Source organism: Festucalex cinctus, chromosome 8, assembly GCF_051991245.1.
Source record: "Festucalex cinctus isolate MCC-2025b chromosome 8, RoL_Fcin_1.0, whole genome shotgun sequence".
NCBI lineage: Eukaryota > Metazoa > Chordata > Actinopteri > Syngnathiformes > Syngnathidae > Festucalex > Festucalex cinctus.
The window spans coordinates 25,966,010-25,990,811 of record NC_135418.1 but is presented as its reverse complement, the minus strand read 5'-3'; the positions used below and the strand labels follow the sequence as shown (position 1 = coordinate 25,990,811).

Genomic DNA, 24,802 nt, shown 5'->3' with positions numbered 1-24,802 from the left:
GGTTTATATATATATATATATATATATATATATATATATATATATATATATATATATATATATATATATACACACACACAAATAGCCTACACATTGGTACTTTTTAACTCATTCACTCGCAGCCATTTTCACTGAAGTAATAATCCCCTTCGCTCCTGGCTGTTTTACAGAATATTCTATTCTATTGCTATAAAAACATGGAACTTACCAAGAGAAAGAAGAGAGTCTCTTTTTTTCATCAGGAAAAAAAAAAGTATATTTGTATCTGTTTCCGTTTTGCAGCATTAGAATATAGCTAAGTTTGATCATTATTCACAAACCTGTTGACTGTGATTGGCTGGCAACCAGTCCAGGGTGTCCCCCGCCGACTGCCCAGAGCCAGCTGAGATAGGCGCCAGCACCCCCCGCGACCCTTGTGAGGAATAAGCGGTCAAGAAAATGGATGGATGGACAAACCTGTTGAAAACACTGGCAAAAAGAGCTTGTTGCAACATAGCCCTGGCTGATCTCTTATACTCTACTGCCACCTGTTGGCCGTTTTTTGCAATAACTACCATTGATTTAAGCGACCCCTTCATGTTAGAAGCTGCATCAAACCTCTAGTGTAAAAAAACAAACAAAAACAAAAAACATCTCAATACGTTTTTGGGAATGAAGGACAAAGTATTAAAAACGTATTTATACGTTTTTGGGTTTGAATGAGTTAATGACTTAGTAACAGTTCAGTCAAAAATTACTCCCTCAAGCAATTATGCTATCAGGCTAGCGATGTTTAATATTTACAAGAAAAAACATGAAGAAATAACTTAACTTAAATAACTAAATTATTTTTACTGTATCGCGCCCATTTTTGAAAATAGTTGTTTAGTCACAACTGATTTATTCTTTATCTTGATGTGTTCAATTCTGCCTAGCAACATGTAGCTGCGCAATGACAAATGGGTATTCTGCCTAGCAAAAACAGTTGTTACACACTTGCCAAAATATATTTCCATAATGTCAATATACGTTGTCAAAAGACAGTGCGCATGAATCAAAAAGCCATATACTGTGCAAAGAGGCCTCGGGATTGTCAAGATAGCATATTAGCTTTCAGCTTTAGTCATTTGCATGGCAGTTTCTTGGAGTGGCGTGTGAACGTTCCTTTGGACGAAGAACAACATCGTCACGCTTGAGCACCGGCGAGCTAATAGAAGCAAACAGACGTGTGTGTGTGAGTCATGAGCATGTGCAGGTGTACCCTGTGTCAACAAGGAGACGTGACCCCCCACCACCCCGTGTCGTCCCAGGGAAGTCGAGAAACACCCTTTGGATGGAGGCAATGGTGAGTTTGAGAGGTCAAAGGTGACATGATGCTGCATTCCACAAAATGTTCATTTCCATGTAACAAAAGCACTGTAGCACAAAAATACAAAAATGTACAAAAATAAAAAATCAATAAACAAATAAAGATAAAAAAAAAAATAGTGGGCCGCTTTAAAAAAAATAAAAAAAATTGGGAGATTTTAAAAATAGTAGTTATATATTTGAGAAATATTTTCTATTTTAATCAGCTCAAATTAATTTAAATTAAAAACATTTTCTTTTTGAAAATAAAGTATATTCTCTATAAGAAAAGAATTTCAATTTTGTTTTTATTTTTCCCCCACAAAAAACTATACTTTTAAAAACAAATGCTTTATATTTTGAAGAATTATTTTAGATTTTTGGAGAAAGTAGTATATTTGAGTGATTTTTTTTTTTTCTTTAATTCTTGATAATTTGTCCTCTACTTTCAACTTTTTTTTTTTTTTTCCAAGTTTATCATTATACATACTTTCCAGAATAAGTTTTTTTTTTTTTTTTTTTTTTAATGAAAGCAGAATGTTTCCTAAGTAGACAATTGCCTGACATCCATCTCAATTTTCTTCTGCATGTGTTTTTTTCTTGTCGTTTATGACACCAGCAGCATTCACTCCATCCTGGTCGATAAGATCTACCTAATCATATTCACGCGATGCTGCCAGCAGTTCCTCCATCAAGCAGATGGCGCTTCCTTCCTGTCACCTTGACCCCTCCGTGCACTCCCACAAATGAATGGCAACCTTTTCATTCAAGTGACAGCACAAAAACAAACACGTCGACACAAATGAAATCCAATACTCATAACTCCATGACACAAAATTTCCCCGATTTTTAGATTTGGCAACACTCATGACTGCAGATAAGATCATCAGTTGTGAGTTGAGATTAAAATCAGTCATTTTAAAATAACACATTTCAGTTAGCCACTATAGCCTCCCCTCAGGAGAAATCCGTTTTTAATGATGCTATCACCCGACCCACAAACCCCACTTCCACATTGATATGATTTTTTTTTTTTTTGTCTATTGTGATATTTTTGTGTGATGTCCTTTGTGACGTTTTGTTTGACTTGACAGCGGTTATCAAACAAAACAAGCGTGTTGACTAAGTGAGCTCCAACGAAAAGGTGTGAGGCAGATAACATATCGCGGAATCTTCTGGATTAAAAAAAGAAAAGAAAAAAAGAACAAAACAGATGCCAATATTTGTACACGCACAAGCACACCTTTAAGGTTAAACACCTTATGAATGAACTGTTATACACTCACTGGCCACAACATTAGGTCCACCTATATACAATTTCATTACATTCCATTTTTATTTTTATTTTTTTGTAGAAAAGTGCCCGTGCGCTCGACCCAAAACCTGACTTTGCGATGTGCCAATCTCATGCACGGTGCCCACTGATTCAATTTTCGGTTGCGCAATGTCAAGGAAAAAATACCAAAAGACAGAAACGAGGCAAAAATGTGAGTGTATGGCCAGAGATTGCACCAGTAAATCAGGGAGAAGCGCTACGTGAATATTTCATTCCTCATAATGCCATTGTACAGGACTGCCTCTGAAAATTAGAATATTGTGATAAAGTCCATTATTTTCTGTAATGCAATTAAATAAGCAAAAATACCAAACATTCTGGATTCGTTACAAGTCAACCGAAATATTGCAAGCCTTTTATTATTTTAATATTGCTGATTATGGCTTACAGCTTAAGAAAACTTAAATATCCTATCTCAAAATATTAGAATATTTTCTCAGACCAAGTAAAAAAAAAAAAAAAAGCCATAATCAGCGATATTAAAACAATAAAAGGCTCGCAATATTTCAGTTGATTTGTATCACAGAAAATAATCACAATATTCTATTTTTCTGATACAGTCAATTAACTTTTTTTTTTTTTTTAATTATATGCTAACCAGAGAAATATCATTAAAGGAACACTTGACTCTTAAGAATTTTTCAGCAGTAAAGTTAATATTTTGTCTATAATTAATGTGGTCACGTCATTATTTTTCATGTACAATTAATACCTTTCAAAAGTAATTTTTTCTACTTGCTGTCACCAGTGCTGAGGAAGTAGGTAACGACCAATCATAGCTAGGTTTACTGATCAAACCCAGAAAACAGGTGAGCCATGATTGGTCGTTACCCACTTCCAGCACATGTGACGTCATCATCAGTCGACAGCAAGTAGAAAAAAAAAAACTTTTTAAAGGTATTAATTGTACATGAAAAATAATGAAGTTATCAAATTCATTCTGGCCAAAATAACTTTTCACTGCTGAAAATTGTTCAATGGGTCCAGTTAAGAGTTTAGAACGCAAATCAAAGTAATAAAGCAAAAAAGAAATGATAATGAGGCATTTCAGGCCCTTGCCAAACATCCTGACAACAGCACGACAACTTTCCCCATTTTATTCTCCATTCAAAAATACACTTTCAAAGCCTCTGCCGGACAGAAAGATGATAAAAGTGGCTCCCATGAGGACCATTTGGTGCGTGTTAAAAACTCCTTAAAGCTGTGAACAACACAAACCTTTTGGGAGAGCTTGGCGGGAGGGAGAAGGATGGAAGACGATAGTTCCACCACAAGCTCCCCCGCGCCCACCTCCAAAAACAAAAAAAACAAAACAAAAAAATCACCACCATGTAGCCATGTTTGTGCAAACAGCAGTAACAGAACATCAGTGCTGAATCTCCCTCAAAGCGGAATCAGCGTCACCGCCTCCTCGAATTCATTGGAAACGCACAAGATTTGATTTTGATTTCTAGCACCACCTGCTGACCAAGAAGAGTACAAAATAAATAACGTGGATGATTCATGAGCGGGTTTCAGCGTTCTTCAAATGGTACACAAGCACGCACCTCTTTGTCACTTCAATGCAACACACACACGCATGCACAAACACACTGCGCAAAAACACACCAACGTGGAAAAATACAACCGCTCACCCAGGTGAAATAGACTTTCTTTCTTTTTTTTTTAACCCCCGCTGTGGCCTTTTCAAGACTTCTGCACTCTTTGGAAAGCCCACCCTAAAAACAAACACTCACACATTGTCCCATGACGTCACAACATAGCCCCACCCCCCCTCCTTTGTCTTTGGGAGTTTTTCAATGTGGATGGGAAGATGACACAAAGGTGAGCCTTGAAGTAACGGGACACGTGAGCATGACAGGGGAATTAATCCAGGTGAACGTGCAAACTTGTTAAGGCCGACATCTTGTCCAGACGTCCCGAGCGATGGCCAAAGTGTGCGGGTGGAAGCTGATGCTTGAAATAAAAAAAATAAAATAAAACCAAAAAAAAAAAAAACGAATCTGAAAGAAGCGCTGAGACGTGCGGGCGGGACGTTGGGCCGCCGCTGCCGTCCGCGTGCGAAGGGGGCATTTGTGGAGAGTCGTTAGAAAACAACAGTTCCTCCGCGCTCCCCGTTCAGGACTCCCGGAGCTGAGGGCCACTCTAGCTCTGTCCGAAGGGATACGGTCCATGAACACCCTGGGGATTAAAAAAAATATATATACAAAAAAACAAAAAACAAAAAAAACATGAACATGATTAAGACGTACACTTTTGTACATTTCATAACCATGTACGAGTAAAACAAACATAAAAGATAAAGACAACCAAATCAGCTCAGCAAGCGAAAGTTGTTGTTTTTTTTTTAAGAATATATGCCGCCTTTAGGGATGTTTAACGTTCGGTTAGTTTTCTATTGGCGGAAGTAAAACACCCAGTTCAGTAAAACCCCGCCTCTCCCCGTGTGGTTGCCGTGCCCCCGGTGAGCCGGCTGCTGCGGGAGCTCTGCGTTTGAGCACTCCTTTGAATGGACATGCAAGCCATCAATTCTTCAATAAACATTTGAAACTAAACGGCTACTTGCCACAAAAAATCGTGGAGGAGTGGAGGGAAGAAGAGAGAGGGAAGACGAGCGGAAACAAAACAAAACCATGAGTGGGACTCAAGCCCAGGCCCTTCTGCTTACAGGGTGAGTGCGCTAACCGCTACCTTATTTGTTCAGTAAGGTTCAACAGCGCAAAAATTTCACTTGTAGTTTACACAAGCGTCAGCCACATCCTTTCTGGGATAATTGATTGCTTTGAATTCATTTGGACAGAGTGTTTGCTGATAAAAGCTACTTTTGTCACTATCCCAGGGAGAAAGTGGGCGTGCATTTAGTCCGCAGAGGCTGTGCGGGGGTGGGTCTGCACCTTATGATGTCACAAAGTGATAAAGACTCATGCTTGGAAAGGAGAATGACCTAGAATTTCTCAGAAAACACCACTACCGTCATGTTGTTGGTGAGGAATTAGTATTTTAACATAGATAAACGGTCCAATAAGTTGATTTTTCACATTACTGTACCTTCAAATATATTCGAGGAAAAGGTCATATTATCGCAAAAATAATTGTATGCTGTATTGTGAATCAATAGTAGAACAAGCATAAGATTTCAAAGCGCACCTGTCCACGCGTGACCGGCGTCAGACTGGCCTGCAGGCCGTTGGACGCCCTGTTGGCGGCATTATGAGCGGCCGTGTTCTCGCCGCCGCCGTCGGCGTCCCGCTTGTTCTTGTGCGGCGAGGCGAATGGGTTGAAGTCGTCCTGCACGTCGCGCTGTGGCTGCGTGTTGAACTCGGTCTCGAAGGACGACAGCTGCTGCGTGACGCCCAGGAGGCCGCCCACTTCCACGCTCAGGATCACCCAGATCACGTCTGAACGCAAAATGACACCTCATTAGCATCAGCGACATCATTAGTTAGTATGTATTTGAAGCTAACGCTGCATTCAAGACGCCTGGGAAATATGAAAAGTTCCACTGGGATTTACTTCTGAGCCGTACCTCCGTAGAACAAGCCGGTGGCGGTGCACATCCTCCACTGGCCCTGGTACATGCCGGACGAGGCGGGACTCCTCATCTGCACGCTGACGTCGGCCACTTCTCGGGGCTCCAGAGACTTCACCATCACCGTGTTGACGTGACCGAATTGGTCGCCGCCGATGTACTTGAGGCACACGCCCGGCGGCCATGACTCTGCGCCTACAGCGGTGAGCGGGACACCTTTTTCAGAATGTTTGTCAACATTCGGTGCCAAGTGACTGACTGCCGCTGACTTGAACAGGATACGATGACAAAAATCTCCTTCCACTATGTCCGTTTCTCAATAACGAAGAACGCCGAGCACGGTCTCACCAAGTACGTTCTTCCTAAGAACACGAGTGTCTTTGTAAATTGGAATGACTTTGTACCTCTTCTTCATGTATCCCCATAAAAAAATAAACAAATAAAGAATTGTCACATTAGCATGCCAACAGCTTGTCATACCTGAGTTCTGTATCCTCCAGGTCTTAGTGAAGGGCGTGTCTGGCGGGACCGACTCGCCTTCTCCGATCGTCACGTCTTCCACAAACGACATCGACGGCGTGTTGATGCTGGGACTTTCAAAGTCATAATAAGCGCCGATGGCAGCCTGAAGGTTCCTGTCGACAGTGGGAAAAGATGTCAAAGATGACAATGGTGCGAATAACAGCAGGGATTTGATATGTGGCAAATTTGAAACGACGTACGTTTGAAAGCCTAATTTCAAAATCCAAATCCTGATTTTTTTAAAATAAGTAAAAACCCTGACCCAAGCTTGCAATACTAATTCAAAATCCTAACACTGTCTTGAAATGCTAAACCCCAATTTCAAATATGTCAAATTCAATTTTAAATCACAATTTTAACTTAGTTTGGAACAAACAAAATTTGAACTTTAATCCAGCCTTTGAAATCCTCCTTTGAAACCCTTTCCCAGACTTGAAACCATCATTTTCAAACCATATATTGAAACCCTAACAATGACTTAACAGCTAACACTGGCTTAGTAGCATTTACTGGCTAACAATAACAACCATAGTTCAGAGCGACCCGCCAACGCATCACGACCGATGACGTCACCGCACGTACGTTGCGTGGCTGACGTAACGTCGCGCGAGAGGTAGCCCTAGCGCGGGCTAGCTCAAGCAGAAGGCACACGGGGATTTAATTAACCCCTCGGCGGGAAACTGGCGTGTTTAGCTCGAAACTTTCCGTTCAACGAGCCGCGAAATAAACCAAAAGTAACTTCGCGCTGTGCGTCTCGCCTCCATTTTATTACCGCGTCAACGTAGGCTAACAAGCTAATTTATGCGGCTAAACTCGCCGTCCCCGTGACATAACAACACACCCGCTGGGCCCTCCTCCTCCGCCTCATCCCCGCTCTCACCAGTTGGTCATGTCCAGGAAGAAGGCGCAGCCGGCGGGGTTGAGCTGGAAGCCCAGCAGCCTCTGGAACTCGGTGATGAGGACGTCCTTGTCCGTGGTGCCCATGCAGCTGAATTTCTGCATGAGCTCCGCGTCCACGTCCATGTCCGTGCCCTCCATGAGGGTGGTGGGGGAGGAGGGCGGGGTAAGGGAGTAAGGGGGGGGGCGGGGGGGGAGCCTCTCTCAGTCGAGTCCGAGGCCTCGTCTAGCCATAACAAGCTGCTCCACCGCCACAACAACAAGCACCAATGCGCATGGCACGACAAGGGGGACGAAGTTTGACGTTGCAACAGCCCAGCGCGTCACCCGCGCCAATCACGCCGCGGGGATGACGTCATCTGTTGCTATTTGCAGCCCTCTTCCGATTGGCCCATCACTCGAGTTCACAATTTGCTCTTTTTTGCCGCGGAACACCTGAAATGTGAAAACAGATTCATGCGGTTATTGCAGTATATGCTAATATTGAAGGGTTTCAACTGTCGTCCATTCTCACATGACATTTGTTTAGCGTGTGAAGCGGTTAACGCCTTTCCTTCACAACCATAATTTTCGACCTGTTTGACGCTAAATCCATAAGGATTGCCATTTAACCGTGTTCATCAAATGTCGCCCACTTATATATATTTTTTCCTTAAATATGGCACTATGTTGTATGTATTTTAAAATGAAATCTCAAATGTAAGAGTACGTCGGAACCGTGGTGATTAACACGTTCTTGCCACCGCTTTCTCGCCGGAACGCTTTGTAGATAAGACACGTTTCTGCTCGGAACCTTTATTAAGAGCACCGTAGTGGCGGTCTCGGACGCAGTCTCCCCTGAAACATGCCGAAGTAAGTAGTTATATTCTTGATTTGTGGTGATTAAACAGTTGATCCAAAATGTTCAAACAATTAAACATACATTAATATCTATTACTGGTGGAGGTTAAGGTTAGAACACGACAAAAATAATCGACAGGTTATCTTTTGAGGCAGTGCTAGCTTTGTGCCGGCTTCGTCTATTTTCTGGAGCGAAACTCGCGGAAAAATTATTTTTATTTTTTTTGGTCCAGTATAATAACATTATTACATTAATATATTGTCAGTAGCATGATATTGCGAGCATATTTAAAAGCTGGTTGAACTACTTACATACATTAATCGTTAGCTTTTGTAGTTAGACGGGACCATACGCTGATCATTCCACTTCCATTGCAAGTTCATACTACTACGATCGAACCTGAAATACTACTTTCGAACATGTCTATATGGTTATTTTATTTTCAATTGAATCAACGTGTAGCCGGTTAAAGTAGAACAGTATTTGGTGCAGTCTTAAGTGCAGGCATTAAACAAGACGAGCCTAAATGTGGATTTAGAAACCAGGGCTTGAACGCTATTTATTTGTAAAAATGATTTAAAAAGTGAATACGTTTTTGTAATCTCATTCTACAGGTTTTACTGTGACTACTGCGACACCTACCTGACACACGATTCGGTAAGCACAGCATGATAAATTCCTTAACAAATTATGGCACGTGCGTCTGTTAAAATCCATCTTCTCTGTTCTGATTCTTCAGCCGTCGGTGAGGAAGACCCACTGCAGTGGGAGAAAACACAAAGAAAATGTGAAGGACTACTACCAGAAATGGATGGAGGAGCAGGCCCAGAGCCTGATCGATAAAACCAGTAAGCAAATGGGGTTTAAAGATTGTGTTGTCAGAACATTTGTGACAAATACCAAATGAATTTGTTTTCTTTTATCCCTTTTTTCAACAGCGGCTGCTTTTCAACAAGGGAAAATCCCTCCCACACCATTCACAGGTGCTCCCCCTCCTGGTAAGTTAGCATGGAATGAATCTTGTTACACATGTCACACTCGGTTTTTCAAACCAAGTAACTGTAAGGGGCCTTTTTCCCTTCTTTAAACCATAGCTAGGAATAAGTACATAATGTAACAAATGTTTTCATTGGTCGTTTTAGCTGTGCCGTGTTAAAGCAACATGCTGGACTCTCACTTTGCCGCTGTTGCGCTGGAGACGTCACAAATAAGTACAGCATGGGAATATTTAATTGTTTTCACTACCTTAGATGATTTTGTATGGTGTGTTTTTGGGATAAAAAACAAAATATATTTGTACACAAGCTATTATAGCCACAATTGATGCCCTGGCACTCAGTGCGCAAACTGGCTAACAGCTAACTCCACACTCATGTTGCTGCACATGCTCACTCACACCACCTTTTAATGCCACACACACTCAAAGTCAAAGGTAGAACGTGAGGATGGCAACGTAAGTGTAATTAAAATGTTTGTGCTTGACACACAGGTGGCCCGCCACGTCCAGGCATGCTGCCCACGCCGCCCATGGCCGGTCCGCCAATGATGCCCATGATGGGACCCCCGCCTCACGGAATGATGCCCGGCGGTCCCGGTAGGACCTTCTACAGCTTTGATCAAGTAAACTGGTGTTTGAATCTGAAGGTTTAACTCCCTCATGTCCACGAGCAGGAATGCGGCCACCGATGGGAGCGCCCATGCAGATGATGCCGGGACCGCCTCACATGATGCGTCACCCTCGACCCATGATGATGCCAGTCAGGCCGGGCATGATGAGACCCGACAGATAAGACTCGAGTCAGTGATAGTTGTTGCTTTTGTTAAGCGTTGTTGCCACAAGGAGGCACTGCAGAGTGACATCACACCTTCTGTTTCCATTCAAAGTTTCTACCGTTCACATTTTGTCCATCATGTATTTATTCCTACTTATTAGCAGACACTCAACTTGGATAGGATATTTCTCTTTTGTGTTGTGGTCTCCGCACTCTACAGACATGTCTTCGAACTTGGATTGTTATTTTGAACGTTTTTATTACAAAAATCTTTTTTTTGATATCACTGCTGAGAAATAAAGCAGTCATTTAAAACACGTCTTGCCTTTCTCCTTTTCATTTTCACTAACGACATACTATGGCAACTTTTACATTGCAGTAATACTAATGCAATGAAATGCAAGCAATATCTCAAATATTTATAAACCTATACTTTTACAAAGATAATGCTCTTTTTGTATAATTAGTGTTTGTAGTGGTGTACAGATGTGCTTTTATTTTTTGTCTTGGTCAATTGCCTCATTTGCACAACAAATTGATGGATTGGAGTTGTGAACTTGTGACATAGGTGAATAACAATAGGAGCAAAAAAGTAATTCAAAAATGGAGATGTAACATATTTACAATGTTTTACTACAGGTGTGCTAAAGAAACAAGAAGGTACATAATTAGCTTTAGCCATGTAAAATGATGTGGCTGCTCTCTTTTGGCCCCACGTGATCGAGAATATTAGAGGGCTGTCATTATTATTCATAACTCCTAGCTAAAAATAATACTATTAAATAAACACCACTCTGACTCCATCAAAAAGGAGCATTGTAAAGGCAACATTTATGCCACATGCACACAGACGGGATATAATCCACTCCTAATCCTACCAAGTGCATTCTGGGAAAATATTAAACCCTCCCAGCATCTGAGCAGAATGTAAACACTTGTCACACTAGTATGTGATGCATCAAAAACGGCTTCATTTTTTATTCCGTCAATTCTGTATACAGTACACTGCAGTAATCTATTAGTAATGAGAGTATGTGCCGACAGATGGCGCCAGAGAGTCATAATGGCCACCTACCTACCACTTACCTAAACGTATACCCCAGTAGTAAAGTCAGAATTACAGTAAGCATTTGTATGGGAAAAAACATTTTGAGGCTATAAATATAAAGCAAATCAATGGGGGGGAAAAAAAAAAAGAAAAAAAAAAAGAGTATGTCTTTGTGTAACGAGGATCACATCTGTCACTACTTTTAGAGACTTGAGAGCACATGGACTCTGTCACGTGACGGCCACTGAGCACCACCCACACGTTCTCACATTCATGCACATTTTATGTAAAGTGTCTGTCACGTGACATAAAGGGAGAAAAAAAATGTCTTTATGAATATTCAATGTGGAGCTTTTCTTCCGATGAAGGCGTGACAGACTGCTCGCAGAAGGGAGAAGCGTGATGAAAACCAGAGAGCCCAGATATGAAAATTCTATAAAAGTGCCGTTCCTTTTATTGCGAGTCACTCAAGCACCTTCTTTGGGCCATTAAAAAAAAAAAAAAAAAAAAAAAAGTGTAATGTGACATCCCCAAGACTGACTTTGTTTTTGTTTTTTGTTTTTTTGCATTGGAATGACATCAAGAGCGAACTGTTGCTGAAATACTGTACATTAATTTTTATGGCAAAGCTTCTAAAAATAATACATATTACTTACTGTGTCCTCTAAAACCACAACAATACATGTTATGGTAATAATTGCAAAAGTGTTACATAATTTCTCTCTGGTCCTGGTGACTTTAGGAAAAGTTAGCAGTCTGCGTTTGGGTGCAGATGCTGACATATGAATATTTAACACACTTATTTATAAAACATGTTCATGTAGCAGCAGCGGTAGCAGGTGAAAGAGGAGAATGACAGTCAGTGTCCACACGGTGCTCTATGCTGGTGGGCGGCCCGCAACGGTGCTTTGTGGCACTCAGTGAGGCAGAAGATGGAGATCATAGAGCTCAGTCACGTTTAGGTTTTTTTGTTATTACGAAGTCATCATTTTTTAAATTTCTGGTCTATGCGAATAAGTTCCATTTTTTTTCCCTCAAGTAATAATTTTCCAAGATAATGTTGCAAGAATGATTTTTTCTGTAGATAGATAGAAAGAAAGAAAGAAAGAAAGAAAGAAAGAAAGAAAGAAAGAAAGAAAGAGAAAGAAAAAAGAAAGAAAGAAAAAAAGAAAAAAAGAAAGAAAGAAAGAAAGAAAGAAAGAAAGAAAGAAAAAAAGAAAGTTAACTGTGGCATGCCCCAAGGTTGAGTTTTAGGTCCCCTACTTTTTAGTCAACACTGAAAATGTGAACATTTTATGAGAACAAAGTCACAATCCTATAGATTCAACTTTTACAAAACGTTGTAATTTACCGTAGTTCTTGTATTTTTTTAATGTCATAATCTTGTGAGAATTAATATGTATAAAAAAAAAAAAGTAAATTAGTCTTACGAGAATAGATGTAATTTTTTTGACAACAAAAAAATCTTACGAGAATATACTTTCCTGAATAAATGCGTCATTTCACCTGATAGTCATTTTTTCCTCTCAGAATATTGCAACTTTATTCTTGTAAAACGATTTCATTGATGGAAATTCTTTTAAAGCGAAAAATGTAATATTTTCTTGTAATATTTTCTTCCTGCAGCTCATCAATAAGAATTTGCCAATTTTTGTTTGTCGATGAGGAGCTAAAAGTGGAAAAAGCTTCTCCATTTTTCATGTGTCCCCACCTCTGATGAGAGCACTTGAATGTTTTATCATCACCTCAGACATATGCTGCATCTGATCCCGAGTGCCAAGGAAAAGCACTTGCCAATTTGTGTCACTACTTATGGAGAGTGCTCCCACACGCACGTGTTTACACTATACAGTAACATAGAAACATTGCTGAATCTTAGTATTGCGGAATGACATGTTATGAGAATTCATCTTAAAAGTTTAGAGTACTTTTTTTTTTTTTTTTTTAAGAAAAGTTATGATTTGAGGAAATTAACTCATTCAAGCCCAAAAACGTGTAAAAACGTTTTTAATACTTTGTCATTCATTCCCAAAAACGCGTTTACACGTTTTTTTTGTTTTTGTTTTTTTTAAAATGCAAGAATATACTGAAGGCTTTGATGCAGCGTCTGACATGAAGAGGTGGCTAAAAGGTAGGTTTTAAAAACACGGCCAGCAGGTGGCAACAGAGTATAAGAGATCAGCCAGGGCCATGTTGCAACAAGCTGTTGAAACTTGAAACTTAGCTATATTCTAATGCTAATGGCTGCAAAATGGAAACATATAAATATACTTTTTTTTTTCCTGATGAAAGAAGAGACAAATTTTTCTTTTTGTAGGTTCCATGTTTTTATAGCAATAGAACACAATATTATAATATTATGTGGGCCTTGCAAAATTTGTCAAAAAGGGGTTTCTTCATTGAAAATGGCTGGGAGTCAATGAGTTACATTACTATTTTATTTTATTTTTTTAAAGAAAAACAATTATTTAATAGAAGAAAGTCATACTGTTTGAGATAAAAGTCATAACCTATTAAGATTTTATTTTTTTTTTTAATACAGTATAAAAACGTTGCAATCTTTCAAGTTAAAAGTCACATTGTTTTTCTAAGGGAAAAAAATACTCCTAAAATCCATATCTTCATCAGTTGAAGGGGTGTCAAGAATTCCATAGCAAACATTTCACGAGGGAAATTTGACATCGAATAAAATTCCAAGTGTTTTCTTGTAATATTACAGCTTTTTCTTGAAAACGACTTTGTTTTTTCTTGCAATCTTGTATTCTCATACAGAGGGAGAAAAGAACTACTGTAACAAGCTAAGCGAATGTGCGCAATTAGCAGTTTAATTGATGATGATTGCAGCAGAAGGAAGCTAAAGGGAGAAATATGTTTTTCCTCCGACCTCCGAGGCCTCAATTATTGTTCACGTTTGCGCCTTATCTCCTGTGCAGGCGTTTTCTTTTCTTTCCCTCCTGTCAGTCAACAAGTGAAAAACTCATTTAGCATTTAGTGGAAAGCGCGCCGGTCGTTATCGCGACCGCGCGCCAATCTGCTTAGCGCTGCTGTCTTTTCTTCAAAGTCAGCACACTTTCTGTCTTACCACATGAGCGCGCGTTTTATTTGATTTGATTAAAGTTCACATGTGAGAGGATTTAGCTGCTAAATTTTAGCAAAAAAAAAGACAGAAAGCACTACCAACACGACATGACTCAGCTGTGTTGTCTTAAAGTGGACAGGAAAAAAAATGAAAGGGCTTCAAAAGAGCTCTGCCAGGTCTCAAGGGGGGTTACGAAATAAGACAACACTATTCACAGAACAAGCACGATCTTAAAGAGGCAGTAGGGTACGCGTACATTCATTCTTAAACACAAATCTTAAAACAGTGCTGTTTTATGCCTTTAAAAAAAGTTCAGATTTTTTTTAAGGTTGTAATTTCAAAAGAGCAGTCATAATTTTTATAAGAATACATCTGTAGTTTTATAAGAAGTAAAGTTTTTAAAAACTTAGAAAAAGTCCTTATCTCTTAAAAATAAAGTTCTTTTTTTTTTTCTATGCAGTCATAATTTAAAGGGGAAAAACTTATAATTTACAAGAATAAAGTCGTATTTTATTTGTTTTATTTATTTATCTGTTATTTTATTTTAGGGGAAAAAATTAATCATATGAGAATAAAGTATTTACTGTATCTCGAGAAGAAACTAATTTTTCCTCACAAAAATAGCACAAAGTCAAAATTTAATAAGAACACTATAGTAATCCTACAAGACAAAAACATTTAAGAGAAAATTGAAATATTTCAAGAATAAAGTCAACATTTTAAAAGAAAAAAATAATAGTGCTATGTTAATAAAATAGTCCTTAAATTTTACAGAATTAAATCATTATTTACAACGAAATTCTCATGAGATAATAATCATAATCTTCTGTGAATTATCAAGATAATCTCAAAAGAATTAGTTATTTTTGGGCAAATAATACCTTTCTGATATTGAAGTTGGAATTTTTCAAGATTTTTTTTTTTCACGGAAAAGTCGTAACTATGAGAACAATGCGTTTAAATAAATAAAAAATCACATGCTAGAATGTTACCGAAATAAAACATAATTAAAACTTTTACTACGGTAAAAACTTTTAATTTCATTTTTTAATGAAGACCCCTTGAACCCCTTTTATATCTAGTATTTATTATGGGTGAATGAATGCCTTCAAATGTCAAACCAGTTCAGGTTAAAAACGGCTTCCTAAAACAGATTTGAATTTGCATATTCAATTTGATAGAAGTTTCATTCGCATCCTGTAGGTGGCAGTAACATACATTTCCAGCTGGATGCCAACTTGTCAACTCATCAGCGGTTTGTGGACTCAAAAATAAGGATCATGCTCGCACTTGAACTATCCATCCATTCATCTGCACCGCTTTTTGCTCACGGGGGATGTTAGATGAAATGGATTGATTTTTTTTTTCTTCCCCCCAATGTGTCCAACTTAAAAGACGACATTCAATTTAGCCCTTCAAACGGAAAACTGTCTGTAGCCATGGTAATAAAAGAGAGTGAATATTCAAGCCCTGTCTGGCTTTTGAGCTCACAACTATAGTTTAACGGGGGGGGGAAAAAAAAAAAAAGTCTCAAAAATGCTATATACAAAGTGGAGGCAAAAGTCTATTTTTAAGAGAAGTTCTTTTAGTACCGAAGATTCTATGAGTTAAAGTTGGAAAGGCTAAAAGCCTGAGTGCCGGGCAGATGCAGACCAAGACCCATTATTAAAACAACAAAGTTTGATGTGTAACCAGAGAGAGAGAGAAGACATTACTCAAGCACGAGCAAAGTTTGTCTCCCCAAACAGCAGCTAGCAGGACGACAAAAGGTCTTATCCAAAATGTCATTAGAAAATAAATGACTGAGGTGACGTTCACTACAGGTGACAAATAGAAGCGGAAATAGAATAAGCTAGGCTAACTGCTAGCTAAAGCATAGCCGGGTTAACATAATAACAGGCTAACTGTTAGCTAAAGCTTAGCCGGGTTAACATAACAACAGGCTAACTGTTAGCTAAAGCTTAGCTGGGTTAACATAACAACGTTCAGAGTGAATTTGTCAATTTTAAACTGGATCAAGTCAAAGATAGCAAAGGCCCAAGCGACTGATAACGGATAACAACTGACAATCAGGCCTTCGCTAACGTGGATCGGAAGATATCTACATTGCTCAAATTCTCCGTTGGTTAGAGTGATGGTTTTAATATGAAATATAACGGGTTCCTCCCTAAAAATCTTCAGTTTTGGTATATATACATACTTTTTTTTTTTTTTTTCCAAATGGAGGGGGGTCAATTCTGGGCTGGAGGCATTCAAATGTGTCAGGGGTTGTTGTCGTCATCTTCCTCTGCTGATGGCGCACTGGGAAACATGGAGCAGTGCCCAGCCTTTTCACTGACACATGCACTTACACCACCACACACACATACACAACAACCGCACATTGAGTACATGCACGCTTGATCTCCTCTGATTCTCTGCAGCGTGCTAAATTAATCTTCTCGCAATCTTCACGCTAACGTGTCGATGTTGTGCGGTACGTTCACTCGCTGTATAAATTACCCGCTTATTTATAGACGCTGGTTTTCTGCCACTGAGCACGGGGGAACGACTTCCTGGTGGGGGGTGGGGGGTGGGGGTCTGGGAATGTTGTTTTGTGGACAAGGAGGACGGCTACTTCCTTGAGGTCAGCATCAGAGCATTCGGACTCTCTGAAGGGGAAATAAATGCAAGCCAAATTCAAGCAATTGACCATATGCTTCATTGGGTTCACTGCTTCAAAAAAATAAAATAAAATAAATAAATAAAATAAATAAACATTTTTTATTTTTTTTTTTAAGATATAAATATAAACGTAGATCTTGGGGCCTGCTGGTGGTCGTCGCTGAGTACCGTGATTCAGGCTCCCGCCATTTTGCTCTTCCTAGCTTTTTCTCGCTAGCAACTGGTTAGCCGCTCCAGAAAGTTCTTGCTAGCCACTGAATTCTCTCGACATGCCACCATCGCACATGTGCTGATGTGTGATGACGGTTTGACTTCCAACACACATACTTAAGTTGTAGGCCTACCCCGAAAGAACTGCTGAACTCTCCCTTGGATTGCCTCAACCGGCCTGATTGGCAGTGATGTGGCGAGGCGAGGTCTGCTCTCAGCCTCCGCGGGGACATGGGATGTCGGCGGATCGTCTGTGTGAGTGAGGAAGTTGTTCTTCACCGTGTCAGGCACGCATCAGCGGAGACGAGCCGGTGGGGTGGGCGGGATAGGACCTGGAATCCGAAAGATGCGTTCGTGCGCCGCAGAGCACGCAACCCAGCCGCGACCCCCGTGCGCATTGTTTGATGCGCTTCTTCCTGTATGCGGCGGCGGCCTCTCTGTGGCGTGTGTGGCGAATTGTTCATGAGTCACGGCTGTCGTTCCCCCTCGAGGATCATCAGCCGGCTCCTTCGTGTTTGTGCTTACAGTATGTCGCTCTGAAAAGGCCGTGAAGACGCGATGCTGTGAAATTAGGGGTGTCTGTCACGTTTCTTCGCGGTTTTCTATCTAAAATGGCGTTAAGATTCGCTTCTGAAATAATTCCAAAAAGATTTCTGTTTCGTCGTGCCCGCAAACATTCCTTACTTTATCGCCCGCCGTGGCTTTGGGAATACAAACGTACGTTTAACGTAATATCTATTAAAACTGATGCAATATATCGTCGTCGTCGTCGTCGTCATGTCACATACGTAAATTAACTCGTTCATTGCCTTGTACGAATCCATTCGCCAAAGCAAAAAAGAGCGCCCCCTGCCTTTGACAAATGAATTTGGAATCTTTTTTTATTTTATTTTTTTCATTTTTTTATTTTTATTTTTTTTATGACGAGCTGTGGGGAAAAGTATGGGGCATCTGCTGTGTGATTTTCAAGGTTGGTGCCCATTTACTTCCACCACTAGATGGCAGCACTGCCTAGGAAGTGAGCTCATCCAATGTGCACCAAGTGGAAGTTGGGGAGAGGTGCGGAACCGAGCATTAGCGAAGCATATTAGCAAAGCATTATGGCGACTTGTCGACGTGCGTTGACGACTTGACGCGATTTTCATTTGTGCAGTTCTAGCACCCTCTGGTGGCTAGTATTTTTGTTTTGTTTTTTTATTTTAGTGCAGTTTAATTTTCACAAGGCATGTTTTTGCCCTTCTATGTTTAAAAGCTCATTTGTTTTGCTTTTTCTGGATTGCCAACCTCCTTGTCAGTGTTTATTCGCAAATCCTGTTTCCATAGCCAAAATCCGCATTTTCCTTTTTTTAAATACTCTTCAAAATCCACCACCTCCTAGTGTAAAAACTTTTTTTTTGTTGCTAATTTTTAGAATTTCTAGCGTTTCGCATTCCTTGAAAATTTGAATAAAAATGGGTGGATGGAAACCTGACTATTGTGAAGTAACACCTACTCTGGACACCATCTAACACCCAAAAATGTTAAAATTACATTCTAGGAGTTAAACTAAACTCTCACTCCATTGTTTACAGTGCAATTAAAAATAAAATTTGACAGGTCCCATAACACTTTTCATGGAGAAAAAAAAAAAAAAAAAAAAAAAAAGAGGTGAAAAACAGTGAAAAGCCTGCCTGGTTGTATATGAAATCATTCTGTTCAATCCATGATCGGTTCTTAACGGGAGTTTTCCGTTTCAGCAGTGTTTGTTACTTATTGACAATGAAAACCCAATCACATTCCAGATCACTCACCATATTGTGCTTCTTGCATAAAGTAGCTCTTCTGTGTCCGCCATGTCAGCAGGCTTCGGAAGCTCCTAAAGGGAAAAAAAAAAAAGATTTTTCGATTGGGGGGTGTGGAGGGAATCAATGTGATAAAAAAAAAAAAACAATATAATGATTAAAATTAATTAATTTGCCTTAGTAAAGCATACTGTATATTGTTGAGAGGAAACCATTTTCAAATAAAATAATAAACTCACTAATTCTTTTTCAGAAGCAAAAATGTTTTTCTCCACTTTCTTCTCAGCTAAGGTCCAATTCGTGAACATATAACGACAATGAACCTCAAGCAAATACTAAAGCTGTGATGATGCCGTTTTGAAAGAAAAAAAAAATCATTTACAGTATAAACTATATATAATTACTTGATAGATGTCTTTAAATAAGTCACTGTCAGATAACTGAAAGTGGCCCTTGCAGCCTTTTATTTTTTTCTGAATGTGGCCCTCAATGTAAAAAGTTTGGACACCACTGTGTTAAACCTAAAAAAAACCTTATATATATATATAGCGTGCACATCCTCATCCCGGTCACGGAGCTCTTTGGACGTGCTTCCCTTCACTTGGTTTCATTAGATGTGGCGTTTGTATTTTGCCGGCTCAGCACCATTGGCAGCGGCGTGAATCCTCCCTCGCTTGGCCCCCGCCCACCCCAAGGGAGCGAAAGGGGGTCATCTTCTCTGTCACGGCCACCAGAGACGCGAGGTGAGCAATGCGGAGGAGCTTGGCTGATTGGGGGCACGCGCGCCCAGGCGTACTGTGCATGGAGATGGCGGCCCGTCATAAGCGCATCAGCGCCGACTTGATGAAGAGGAGGAGGTCGTCATGGCGACATGGCTCTGAGATCAACGCTTTGTTGTTATGCTAGATGACTTACACGTAGCTTGCGCTTAAACATACAGTGTAAAACACAACAAAAAGGGGAATTAAAAGTAAAAAAAACAACAAAAAACGCATCTCTCCAGGAAGGACGTGCACTCACGACTGACAACGAGGCGCTCTAAAGTGGCCACACCAGCCCAGAGGCCGGGCCCGCTCACTGGTTGTCAAGTCTGACAAAAAAAAAAAGAACAAAATTCCCACCTCCTCATGACGTGCGGGCACTCACGGCCAACAACGAGGCACTCTAAAGCAACCACGTCAACTGAATATATTAAAGGAAGCTACATAGCTAGCCAACTGCACATTGCATTTGTGCCTGATGTGACCGAGGGCACTCGGGCGGGGCAACTGTCAGACTCCAGTGCTGTATACTTTTTTTTACTACTTTTTTTTAATAAACAAATCTCTGAATTCACTTTAAGGTTAGCTTTGTTTAAGGGTTGTGATTAGACTCTTGCTAGGATGTTGCTAAATGAAGTGCAAACCTGTGCCAAGGCCATTTAACTAATTTGCTCCCAAAAACGTAAAAAACGTTCTATTTTAAATATTGACAAGGTCCCAAAAACGTATTTATACATTTTCTTTTTATGCTAGAGCATACAGAAAGCTTTGATGCAGCTTCTGACCTGAAGAGGTTGCTTAAAGCAATGGTAGTTATTACAAAGAAACGGCCAGCAGGTGGCAGCAGAGTATATGAGATCAACCAGGACCATGTTGCAACAAGCTCTTTTTTTCCCCAGTGTTTTCAACAGGTTTGTGAATAATGATGAAACTTAGCTATATTCTAATGCTAATTGCTGCAAAACGGAATCAGATACAAATATCATTTTTTTCCCTCATGAAAGAAGAGACTCTAATCTTTCTTTTGGTAGGTTCCATGTCTTTATATGAATAGAACATGATATTCTGTGGGCTTTGCAAAAATCAATCAAAATCCAGTAAAACAGCGAAGGGGGTTGCTTCAGTGAAAATGGCTGAGTTAATTAAGTGTCGTAAATGTAAATTGATAAATCTGTGTTCTGTACCTTGGTCCAGATGTGCAGCAAAATGGAACGTCTTCTTCGTCGGCCCTCGCAGCAAACAGACGCATCGTAACAGATGTGACATCATGTCTGGCCTCTGAAAAATGAAGGCGCTCCGGAGTGACCTCCATTTCATGCGTCTTTGGCAGAGACATTCATAGAAGGCAAAGTGGGCATCCCGTCTTCAATGTGCACCAGTAACCTGATTACCCGGCTGTCACTCCGAATAAGGGTCGGGGCTATCGGGATCCTTCTGGGATTCTCGGTCGGCGAGAGAAATCTTGGGACATCCTTGGGAGAGGACGTTAGCTCGCAGCAGGAGGACCTAACGAGGTAAGAGGAAGCACTGATCAAGACTTGATTTACTGCCGCCTTTCATAAAGTTTTGAAACTGCGCCCCCTTGTAAATGGCACAACAGATTTGGCGCGCCCCCTCAAGACTTAGTAAAGCCACTTTGTAATCAGTCAAGTCAAAACGGTGACTTCACCTTGGTAGAAGAAGACGAGACAATACAGTGTAATTTGGCTGTTTGTTTTTTCATTAAAAAAAAGAAAAAAAGAAAAACATTGCCATATTGATTTTGTAATTTAATGTGAGAGGATTAGGGTGGGAATTAGTGGTAATTTTATCCGCCATTTTTAAATTTAGTCTCACTTTGAGTCCAGTTTCAATCAAATCTCTATTTAGAGTGGGAGCAAATTGACTCTGTTTTAGAATATTTACACTTGGAAGAGAGTACAATAAAGAATTGGAAAAAATAAAAGTAACTCAAGGTGAGGAACAAACTCACGACCTTCAGCTTGGGAGACAAGCCGATCTACTCCCTGAGCCACGCAGCTTCTGCTTCCTGCTAGCATACCGCTCATGTCAGCTGCAGCTGATTCCATGATTGAATCATCGTCATCTCCAAGAGACCAAATACGATGTCTTTGGTCTCTTGGAGAAAAGCAAACAGTAGGAGCGGCATAGCTCAGGTGAAGCTGGAGGTCGTGAGTTGGAACCTTAACCCTTGAGTGAGTTTTATTTATTTATTTTCATTTTAAAACATGTTTTTTTCTCTCTTTCGAGTGTAAATCTTAGTTTACTCCAAAACAGTCTATTTTGTCCCTATCTGAATAGTCAAATTGTACTCTAATAGCGTCGAAATTTATACAACAGTGGAATCTTCGTAACTTCGAGACCAAGAATATTGTTTTTGGTCCCCTCTGGGATAGAAGTGAACAGTAGGAGGGGGATAGCTCAGGTGGTAGGGCGGTAGTCTCCCAAGCTGAAGGTCGTGAGTTCGTTCCTCAACCCTTGAGTGACTTTATTCCCCCAATTCTTTATTTTACCAAGTGTAAATATTACTCTAAAACTGAGTCTATTTGGTCCCACGCTAAATAGAGTCACATTTACTCTATAGAATTTACTGTGTGCTTTGGTTACGTCAATGTTTTGGTTATAGTGGTAGGGTTTTTCTTTAGGGGGAGTTAGGGCCAGGTTTTATGAAAGTTAAGTTTGTTGGTTGAACGTTTGTCTCCAGTTTTGGAGGGAAGGGTTTGGAAAAATTCAGGCTTCCCAGTTAAAATACGTTCCTGTTACTTTCCTCTTTGGGACTACGTGGAGCAAATGTGACCATAGCACAAAAGTATATCGCTAAAAGGAGTGCGTCTGCCTGAGGGATTCGAGGGGAGGGCAACAGGATGCGATCAGAGGGTGGACCTTGTTGACTCGCACTTCCACTTCCACTCCCTTTCCCTCCACTTGACTTCATCTTTGTCTTCCAGTCTCAGCACTCACTGACAGATATTGGATCGAGATCTCTGGAACCACCTCGACATAAAAAAAATAATAATAATAAAAAAATGGCGCTATCCACGCCGGACGCGGATCCCTCCAAAGCCATCCAAACTGACGGGAAGGAGCCCGGCGAGGTTTCAGCCGGGTTGACGCCGGCCGCCGTCAACCTGAGGCTGACCCGAAGTTTGTCCAAGTCGGACTCGGACTTGTTGGCGCCGCCGCTCGGTGAAGACGACGGGGGTCACGCCGCTCGGAGCGGGTCCGTGTCCAAGTGCAAGCAGGGCCAGCCCTCCAAGGAGCGGATGCCGTCCTTCGCCTCCGAGTGGGACGAGGTAATCCACGAGCTGGCTTTGAAACGAGAACGAGAGGCCGATAAGCGGGGCGACTCGCGATTAGTGCGGGAAGAGGGCGAGGGCGGTGCGTTTTGGAAAAAGGGAGGAAGGAAGTCCTGCGGAGGTTGCCATGGTAACGCCAGAAGGCCGCCGCTCGGGCGTGCGAGCGTCTCGGTGACTGCCGGCATCCTCCGTGTAGCATCCAGGGCTAATTGGGCCTCGGCTGTCATGACACATCCACTCAGTGTGTTATGCTCACTACCCTTTCCCACCAGCGTGGGCAGTGGTGAGCATCAATGCTGTTCAACAACAAGAGCCAGGAAATTCACAGTTCCATTCGGAAAGAGGTTTCAAAAAATTATAAAAATTAAACATTATCAATTAATTATATAATTATATTTTTTTCTATAAGATAATAAACATGATCAATATTATAGTAATAATAAAACCCAATAAATGTTAAAGGGATATTTCACTTATTTAGCCCATTATAGCAATAAAAAGTTAACATTTTGTCTATAATTAATTTGATACTTTCATTATTTTTCACATACAATTAGTACCTTTAAAAACACTTTTTGTAACTTGCTGTCGACTGAAAATGACATCACAAGGGCTGAGGTAACCAATCACAGCTCACCTCACCTGTTTTCTAGGTTTGGTCATGTGACATTGACAAGCTGAGCTGTGATTGGTTACCTGAGCCCTTGTTATGTCATTTTCAGTCGACAGCAAGTTGCAAAATGTGTTTTTAAAGGTACTAATTGCACATGAAAAATAATCAAAATATAAAATTTATTCTAGGAAAAATATTAATATTTGACTGCCAAAAATGGCTAAATAAGTAAAGTATCCCTTAAAGGAGCATTTTAAGTTAAAATCATTAAAAATAATCATATTTGTCCAATCATAATGATATTAACACGACAGTAAAAGCTACTTATCTGAATTATATACAAGAGCAATAGCAAATTTTTAGGACTGGAGTAATATGTTCTGATCTCATTGTTCTTGTCAGAACCCGAGCTGCAGCTGTTTGATGCTGTTTTGAGGGAGTCCATTAGTATTGTTTTTATTGATTCATTGTTATTGTTATTATTAGTGGTAGAGGTCCAGGCCAATGCAAACTCTGATGATATGATGATTGTTTGTATTCTAGTGTAATGACCATCATAAAGAATATAAAATGTTATGAGTTAAGGTCCTTATGTCGCCCTATAATTGGCTTGACATTTTCAAACGCATTAAAATGAAAAAATCCGTCTGATTAAAAAATTATATGGACTCAATAATCGACGCTAACAATTGTGTTTGGACGACGGCGAGGTTGCAGCCACTCTTGACCATCCACTTGACATTTAACGGACAAGTTTGTGTTTGTGCACAAGTTGTCGTCGTGTCATCATAGACCCTCGCCTATGCACCCCCCCCAGCCCCCTCCCTCCTTGACACCAGTGTTTATTCAGGCTATGTCGGGTGGGGTGTCCTGTTCTCAAGGGCATCCTGTTGTTGCAGCTGCTCCCCGACTGTCTGATCGTGTGCCCAACTCGTTCGGGCGGTTTGTGCACAAAGTGAAATATTTGTTTGTGTATTATCTCGGGAAGCCATCGGTACACATGCACACCAAATATATATACAGTTAACTGCTGGGAATAAACTTTTCCGAGACAGTCCTGTAAATAGTTAACTCACGTTTTATCACAAATTTGATATCTGTTGTAAATGTAAAATGAAATGTACGAT

General features: G+C 40.3%; 4 protein-coding genes across 11 annotated transcripts in view; 3 read left to right on the top strand and 1 right to left on the bottom strand.

The window, feature by feature from the left end:
- The window catches only part of LOC144024572 (synaptotagmin-2-like), a 400,108-nt gene that overhangs the window by 349,954 nt on the left and 25,352 nt on the right, over window positions 1-24,802 (top strand). The gene's annotated exons all lie outside the window — the stretch shown is intronic.
- Window positions 1,885-7,981, bottom strand: ilrun (inflammation and lipid regulator with UBA-like and NBR1-like domains). Of its 2 annotated transcripts, none has more exons than XM_077530167.1 (5): window positions 7,594-7,981; window positions 6,672-6,826; window positions 6,189-6,386; window positions 5,810-6,060; window positions 1,885-2,084 (listed from the first exon to the last, which is right to left on the bottom strand). In XM_077530167.1, exons 1-5 carry the CDS (start codon window positions 7,749-7,751, stop codon window positions 2,043-2,045), a joined length of 804 nt encoding a protein of 267 aa, XP_077386293.1. In that variant the 5' UTR covers window positions 7,752-7,981; the 3' UTR covers window positions 1,885-2,042. The 2 variants fall into 2 exon arrangements, with proteins under 2 accessions (XP_077386293.1, XP_077386294.1); XM_077530168.1 differs by lacking the exon at window positions 1,885-2,084 and adding an exon at window positions 3,731-4,843 and having other exon boundaries at window positions 7,594-7,971.
- snrpc (small nuclear ribonucleoprotein polypeptide C) lies at window positions 7,822-10,540 on the top strand. The gene is made up of 6 exons (XM_077530170.1): window positions 7,822-8,462; window positions 9,066-9,108; window positions 9,191-9,299; window positions 9,390-9,449; window positions 9,941-10,045; window positions 10,123-10,540. The coding sequence occupies exons 1-6, from the start codon at window positions 8,455-8,457 to the stop codon at window positions 10,239-10,241; spliced, it is 444 nt and encodes a 147-aa protein (XP_077386296.1). The 5' UTR covers window positions 7,822-8,454; the 3' UTR covers window positions 10,242-10,540.
- Window positions 22,697-24,802, top strand: part of anks1ab (ankyrin repeat and sterile alpha motif domain containing 1Ab) — a 38,913-nt gene continuing 36,807 nt past the window's right edge. For 3 of the 5 annotated variants that reach the window (XM_077531000.1, XM_077531001.1, XM_077531002.1), the window contains exon 1: window positions 22,698-23,059. In XM_077531000.1, coding sequence (XP_077387126.1) covers window positions 22,793-23,059 — 267 coding nt within the window. In that variant the 5' untranslated portion in view covers window positions 22,698-22,792. Of the gene's footprint in view, window positions 23,060-24,802 lie in introns of all 5 variants that reach the window. The other 2 variants (XM_077530997.1, XM_077530998.1) reach the window with 1 other exon arrangement.

Excerpts from the sequence above, each read along its gene's own strand:
- ilrun (XM_077530167.1), bottom strand. The coding sequence starts at position 7,751 with ATGGAGGGCACGGACATGGACGTGGACGCGGAGCTCATGCAGAAATTC. Across the intron at positions 6,827-7,593 it reads TTCCTGGACATGACCAACTG|GAACCTTCAGGCTGCCATCG; the intron begins GTGAGAGCGGGG and ends CACTGTCGACAG. Across the intron at positions 6,387-6,671 it reads CTGGAGGATACAGAACTCAG|GCGCAGAGTCATGGCCGCCG; the intron begins GTATGACAAGCT and ends TCACCGCTGTAG.
- snrpc (XM_077530170.1), top strand. Across the intron at positions 9,109-9,190 it reads CCTACCTGACACACGATTCG|CCGTCGGTGAGGAAGACCCA; the intron begins GTAAGCACAGCA and ends CTGATTCTTCAG. Across the intron at positions 10,046-10,122 it reads AATGATGCCCGGCGGTCCCG|GAATGCGGCCACCGATGGGA; the intron begins GTAGGACCTTCT and ends GTCCACGAGCAG.